General features: G+C 42.3%; 1 protein-coding gene across 1 annotated transcript in view; it reads left to right on the forward strand.

Moving 5' to 3' along the window:
* Positions 1 to 6,681, forward strand: part of TTLL3 (tubulin tyrosine ligase like 3) — a 30,033-nt gene extending 23,352 nt beyond the window's left edge. Inside the window, exons 14-16 of the mRNA XM_070934342.1 lie at positions 1,092 to 1,653; positions 6,135 to 6,292; positions 6,547 to 6,681. Of these exons, the coding sequence (XP_070790443.1) occupies positions 1,092 to 1,653; positions 6,135 to 6,292; positions 6,547 to 6,681 (855 nt within the window). The remainder of the gene's footprint in view (positions 1 to 1,091; positions 1,654 to 6,134; positions 6,293 to 6,546) is intronic.
* The last annotated feature ends 452 nt before the right edge of the window (positions 6,682 to 7,133 follow it).

The raw sequence follows: 7,133 nt of genomic DNA on the forward strand, positions 1-7,133 counted from the left end.
AAGGTTGAGGGATCTTCTGAAGTACACCTACAGATACATGGATGGGAAGAAGGAATTGCTATTCCGTACCTTTTCTTCATATATAAATCTTTGAAATGCAAAATACCAAAGTTAATATTATTTGCTTACAATTTAGACCAAGCCCCTTCTACCATGCCTAAATCTGAAATTGAAAAGAATCCGTAGGAAATAATTATGGAATTATTTATCTGAAAATAACCTGGGGTTTATTGCATAATTGTTAATCTTCATCTATTTACGCCTTTCAGAGCACAGGTAGTTATCAGTTTAAGACCATTTATTTAATAATGCTCCGTAGTTATAATGGTACTGAAAAAAGTGACTTATGACCCATCCTTGATGTTACGACCATCACACTACTGTCATCGTCACATGATTCCAATTTGGATGCTTGGTAGCTGGCTTGCATTTTTGACAGCTGCAGTGTCCCAGGGTTACTTGATTACAAAATGGGACCTTCCCCGCTGGCAAACCCAATGAAGGAAGTTGGATCTGCTTAACAAGTGTGTAATTCACTTAAAAATTGCATGATTTGCTTAACTGTGGTAAAAATGGTCATAAAATTGGGTCCATCACATGATGACTGGCATAATGACTGCATTGCTTAGCAACCAAAACTTGTGCTTACAAGTCAAGGACTACCTGTATCTACATAACATTAGTGATAGCAATAGCACTTAGATTTATATATCGCTTCATGGTGCTTTACAGCCCTCTCTAAGCAGTTTACAGAATCAGCATATTGCCCCCAACCATTGAGGTCCTTATTTTACTGACCTCAGAAGGATGGAAGGCTGAATCAACCTTAAGCCGGTCAGAATTGAACTGCTGGGAGTAGGCAGAGTTAGCATGCAATACTGCATTCTAACCACTGTGCTACCACGGCTCTAGCGAAGTGCTGCACCCTACCTCATTCAGTTGTGGTCTGGTGACCAGCTATATTTTCTGACTATCATTTGCAGCAGACTAAAATAGTTGGTCAGATATTTTCTCCTGCTCTTACTTGCCCTTGGAAGAAGTGAATAGGTTCCTTTTGACCAATCCCCATCATCCTCTTCTTCTCACAACAGGCTGCTGTGGAGATTCCCCAGTACATTGGCATTAGCCTTTTGGTAGAAGGATGCACGGTGAAGAAGCCACAACCTCCACCCCAAAGAAGCCCCCCTCCAGCCATTGACACAAAGAATGGCTGCATTGCTCCGCAGCAGCAAAAAGTTCCTAAACCGATTCACCGGCGCAATAACCAAAGTCTTCCTCGGGCACCTACCCCATGCTGGACAGCAGCAAATAACAAGACCGCAGAGCCAGGAGCTCCTGGAAAGGAGAACAAAGTCAAAGAGAAACCCACCCCTAGCAAAGTCGCTCCTTCAAGCTCGGTGAGGTTTAAGCTGCCCAACAAGCTCAAAGCAGACCCCCGTAACCGAAGAGTGCTGATGGCACACAGTATGGCTACGACGATTGTCATGACAGGAGATAAAGTGTCACAGCCAGCTCAGCTCTGTGCCAAATCAAGCTCTCAAGAATTGACTGCTAACCCCCAGGAGCCTACTGTCAATCATGCCAATGTCACCAGTATGGTAGGTAGGAAGCCGGGCCTGAGGCTACATCTGCAGGAAATCCATACTGTCTCTGGTGAGCTGCCTGTTTCTCATGCTACCTTTTGTTCCTCCTATCCGGTGAGGCCCAAAGTGCAAGCCCATTTGCAATGCTTAGGACACTCCTTTCTACATAACATACCCTTGCCCTCCACGCCTTCGTCCCCCAGGGGGGTGGATTTAGTTTCCACCGTGGAATTCAGTGCCATTAGAGCGTCTATGATCAAAAGGCGACTGTCAAGGAGAGGCAAAATCTACCCGGGACCCACGAACAACCCTCCCCTCAGGTTGATTGCTGTAGGCAAAAATCAAGCTATAGGGCCTAAAGAACGCTTCTTTGTGCCTACGCAAACAGATGATCATGTTGTTGGGAGTTGAACTCTCCTCCTTCCCAATAAAGTATTTTTACAGAAAAAAACTGGCCGGGATGTGTAATAGCAGGGTGAGTACTAGGCCAGGGTGAATGAACAGCTGTTAGGATGACCGTCTTTGGCAGCTGTGTGAAGAGAGGAAATAAACGCTTAGGCTGGGAGTCAGACAGACATGAGAAAACCGGGGACGACATCAAGGGCCAGGAACAATGGCCTCTTTATCACTTGTGGACTTCAACTCCCAGAATTCCTGAGCCAGCAGGAATTCTGGGAGTTGAAGTTCCCAAGTCATAAAGAGGCCATCTAGACTACATGGTAGCTTGGGGAAAAAAAACAGGGTCCCATAGGTTTTCATAGGTGAGGAACTGGGGCACAGAAAAGCAGAGTGTAAATGTTGACATATTTTTTTAATTTATTTTTATTTAGTTAGTTTGTCAAACATGTACGAGATAACAGGAATAAGTATAAACATGGATATTAATACAGGAAATGGGTATGACTAAATGGGGACAGTAGGACAGGGACAGAAGGCATGCTGGTGCATAAATGTAAACAGGGATGGTTCTAGTACCTAATGCAAATCAGAGAATGGTTGTGATATATTTGACTAAATATGTTCAATAGCTGAAAGAAAAAAAAAAGGTAGCCAGCATGTTGAATTCAGACAGACAGGGCCAAACAGATTATAATCAGCATGCTTGTACTGTAATCAGGCTTGGCTTCACAGTACCGTTTAGCCCAAAAGGAAGATGACTTCTGATGAAAATGGGTAAGAATTATGCCAGTAACAACCGACAAATGTGAGGTTTTTTTAAAATCTCCAGCGTAATGCTAGGAACATGTAAACAGATGCTTTCTGTTGGATTGAATAGGAGTACTATAAAAGGGTAGAAATGGGTTTTGGTCAGAGAGATGGAACAGAAGAAGAAGAGGTGACAAACTTTTTATACTGCAGGTGTTTTAGGTGATGGAAAAATGGCATTAGTTTTTTAAATCAGTTGAGATATCAAAATATTGCTTTTCAGATTCTGGGTTGTACATAGGCATGGTAGATCAATACAAGCCCATTAATTTTTTAAATTATCACATTTCTAGACCAGTTTTTAAATTAAACATATTTAAAACTGGCCAGATAAGATCCAGAAATGGATAAGGGAGCCCTTTCTTAAAGGTACAAGATAGCTGAGAAGCATCTTCTATCTTTGTTTAATTTTTTTTTTTTTAAAGTATTGGCACATTTCCCTTTATGCTCTTTGAGGACCAGAGCATTTTTTTATACTTCCAGAAATTGTCATATTAGGCTTTTAGAATAATTTAAACATTTTAATGGTTGACTAAAGGCTTTGTTTTCAGACTCCCTTCAGCCAAATTGCACAAAGCAAGTGAAATCCTCAATTTCCATCAGGATGAAAATTTGATTTGGCTTCATTGCAGCTAGCATTTCTAGTGCTGTGAATCTGCCAGCAGCAAAATGTCCAGATCCACTCTTTTTAAAATCCCCTTTATTATCCAGAATTCCTCATACATTGCAGCACATTGCTTCTAACACTGAAACAGAGAGTTTTTGTCTTTTAAAATCTATTATAAAATTGTTATAAAAATATAAAGGGAAATGTTTCTATAGAATGATCACATGCTTTGACTCTCTGGAGCCAACTTGATGTATCATGTTCCACTTTGTATATTTATCCATAAATTGAAAAGCAGGGTGGCATAAATTGGTTGGCATGACGAGAGCCATATTTGACTTTTAAGTGATGTGTTGGGGGACCCGGTCCAGAAGGTAAGCAAGGGCAAAACAAAAACTGGATTTCATGAATGTGTACTTTGGATTTCATTCAAAAAGGTGCTTTAAAATATGCAGGTACCTAAATATAACAGCTGTCTGCAATTCTTTAGAACATGTTTTATTGCCCTCAGAGGCACCTTTCAGAATTAAATTCAAAGTACTGTATAGGCTTATTAAATACAGCTAGTATGATTGTTCCCACACATTTAACAGTGCCACATAGGTATCTCGTAAATTTTGTAGTTCAGCAGGGAGTTTTTAAAGGGCTCTGCTTAAAGATATTGAGAGGTGAAAATTTGAGGCAAGAACTTCGAAGAAAACCAAACCAACGAGAAATAAGCATGTTCAAGAGCCCCAAAATATTGGCTTAAATATTATTGGGGGAAGAGAAGAAGGAGCAGAGCTGAGAGTATATTACAGGTGGTTCTCATTTACAAGGACTGGCAACTTTGAAGGCAGAATGATTGTAAAGTAAATTGTCATGTGACCATTACCAATTACCTACAGTTGTTAAATGCAAAGTCACGTGACTGTGAATTGTGACTTCCTGCCAGTTTCCCCATTGACTTTGTTTGTCAGAATCTGGCTGTGAAGGTCGCAAATAAACAATCACATGACTGTGGAAGTCTGTGAACATCATATATGTGTGCTGGTTGCCAAGCACCTGAATTACAATCACGTGAGTGTGGGAACACTGCGACAGTCACAAATTTGAAGCCTGGTCATAAGCCTCTTTTTTTTCAACACTGTCTTAACTGTGAAAGGTCTCTGAACGGGTAGTCGGTAAGCGAGGAGTACTTGTATTTTATTGTCGGTTTCATTTATTGTCCCAATAATGTGTAAATGGATCCTGTAAACAAAATCTCTAGCAGCCACTGTGTGGGAAATCCCCAAGCTGAAATGACAGCTTTGGTTGTTGGCAAGGATTATCCATTCTTTATAGAAAACTGATATTTGTTGTCTCTATGAATTTTGTGACTGAGATCAGACGCTATCCAGTTTGTATTCTCAAACCATTATGCAGCACCATCTCTGAGATACAGTGATAAAAATATTGCAGTTGAGTTTCAGCTGCCTGAAAGAGAAAAGGCCTCTCCCCACCTCATCTCACAGTTATATCACTGGGGTGCTCATCGGAGAAATTGCAATACAAGTTTTGCCTGGCCATATCTCCTTTCCTAGACAACGCAGCAAAAGCATCCCTCAGTCAGTGCATAAAACCCCAAGAGAATCTTCCTCCCCTTCATTTTCTGCAGATTTCCTTCTCTTCCATTTTGAAAAGCGCTGCTCCCTTTTTCCATGGTTCACATAACATTTACTACGCTCAAGATATTTTTAACCTGCTGTTTGAAGAGCTCCTGCCCTTAAGGAGAACCTGTGGTTTGCGATTAGTGTGTAGTTCTAGCACGTCCTTGTCTTTAGTGGTCCCCTTTGGCTCATGTGAAGAGGGCACAGTGGCTCAGTGGTTAAAGAGGCTGAGTTTGCCTGCTGGAAAGCTGGCAGCCTGGGTTTGAGACCTGCCTACCTAGCAGTTCGAAAACATGCAAATGTGAGTAGATAAATAGGTACCACTTCAGTGATAAGGCAACAGCGTGTTGAATGCCTCAGCATATAATCATGCTGGCCACATGACCATGGAAGTGTCTTTGGACCTTGCTGACTCCTTCTGCTAAGAAACAGAGATGAGCATCACCCTCTAAAGCCAGGCAGGACTGAAAGGGTTAACTTTTACCTTTTTGACCTATGTATACTTCTCCCAGAATTATCCTTTAACCCCCTAGAACTGCATCCCTGTCAGGTTCCAAAAACCAAGAAAGACATGTAGAATTACTTCAGAGAGGTTTCCTTTATTGTTCCTCCCCTATAGACAGAATCTTGCCAAACCATTTGCAGCACAGAATATATACTCTGAGACTGTACTCAAGAGGACTTATTCCCAAGAGGAGCTTTACTACCTCTTGGGAATGCAGCCCCTCCCTCCTGGGAATCCAGACTACATTCCACCACAATCCCCCAATCGGTGCCCTCCAACTATATGGAAATAACGATGCCCAGTATTCTTGAGAATAGCCACTTCGGGACAAAACCAGGTTGGGGACGCTCTCTAGAAATTTGTCTTTATGGTTTGCTAATAGGTGTGACTTAAACCATAATTAGTTTGGGAAGGGACATAGCCTAATACTGCCACCCTTCAGTTGACTCAGGCAATTTCTAGGTAATTTCTAATTCTGTTCTGTAGCTTTGGGTTCTTGTTTTTTTCTTTGACTGAACAGCTGCATTGAAAGGATGTTTCACTGTTTAGAGCCGTCCAGGTACTCTCCAGTAAGCCCGTGTGCTGTATTATTGGTTCCTCTCCAGGCCTGGCTGTTTCCTGCAGACTCCCCTGCCTCTTCTGCAGAGATGGAAAGGCTGTGGCAAGTTTGCAAAGGCTGTGTTGCTGTTCCAGAGCTGGGCCTTTACTTCCTGCAGCTCCCAAATTCTTCTACCGCAAAGCAGTCACCACTTGCCCGGCTCAGGTATTTTGAGAATTTTTTAAGTGCTCATAGGAGAGCACATTCTTCTTGCCTAGGAAGATTTCCTGATTAATCCTGCATGTCAAATAATGTTGGCCTCTCTGTGTTTCCTCCCGTATCCCCGCCTATCAAGAGAATGGCCCAAACCTATTTCCGGCTACAGCCTCTTGCAAAGATGTCACCCCATCCCCCCCAACGGACCTGTTTCCTTCTCCCCATCCCGTAACCGTTCGTCCTTTCTCCACCCATGTGCCTAGGATCAGCAGCAGCTGCCACCTCTTGTTCCGGCTTTTGACAACCAGATGTCTGTCTTGCCTCCTGTGGGGGGGAAAGATTCTGAATCCGCATTGACTAATTCTACCCGAGCGGCTGACTCTGTGTCTTCATTCTGATAAAACAGGGAGGAATTGCTCCGTGTGAGTTGCCCTTAGGAATTCACCTTGCTTGGCCGAGCCAATTTTTTTTAAAATTTTGTTTTTAGTGATTAAAGTTTTTTTCGAGTTGGTGCTGGGAATCTGAAAAAATAAGTGTCATTCAGAAAGGGGGAATTTGATTCCTGCTGTGGCTCTCTTCGGGAGCTTTTTTTTCCTGTGATTGGAGGATGTTCTGAAGTTCTCGCTCACTTGTCCTGGAAAATAAGAGGGTTTTTTGGTGACCCCCTTCCTCTTTGACACAAAAGAAGGGACTGGAAACCGTGGGAAATTATTATGGGGAATAATAAGACTGAATTCGTCAAAAGCAAAGAGACATCTGGGCCATTGAAGCAAAGAAGAGGGGAAAACAGCATTCGAGATTCAGCTACAGGCTGTGCTTGCAACAGAGGAACCAACTCAGAAAATAATAC

This window comes from Pituophis catenifer, unplaced genomic scaffold (genome assembly GCF_029215685.1).
Source record: "Pituophis catenifer annectens isolate HBS135680 unplaced genomic scaffold, rPitCat1.0.hap2 SCAF_2, whole genome shotgun sequence".
Lineage (NCBI taxonomy): Eukaryota > Metazoa > Chordata > Lepidosauria > Squamata > Colubridae > Pituophis > Pituophis catenifer.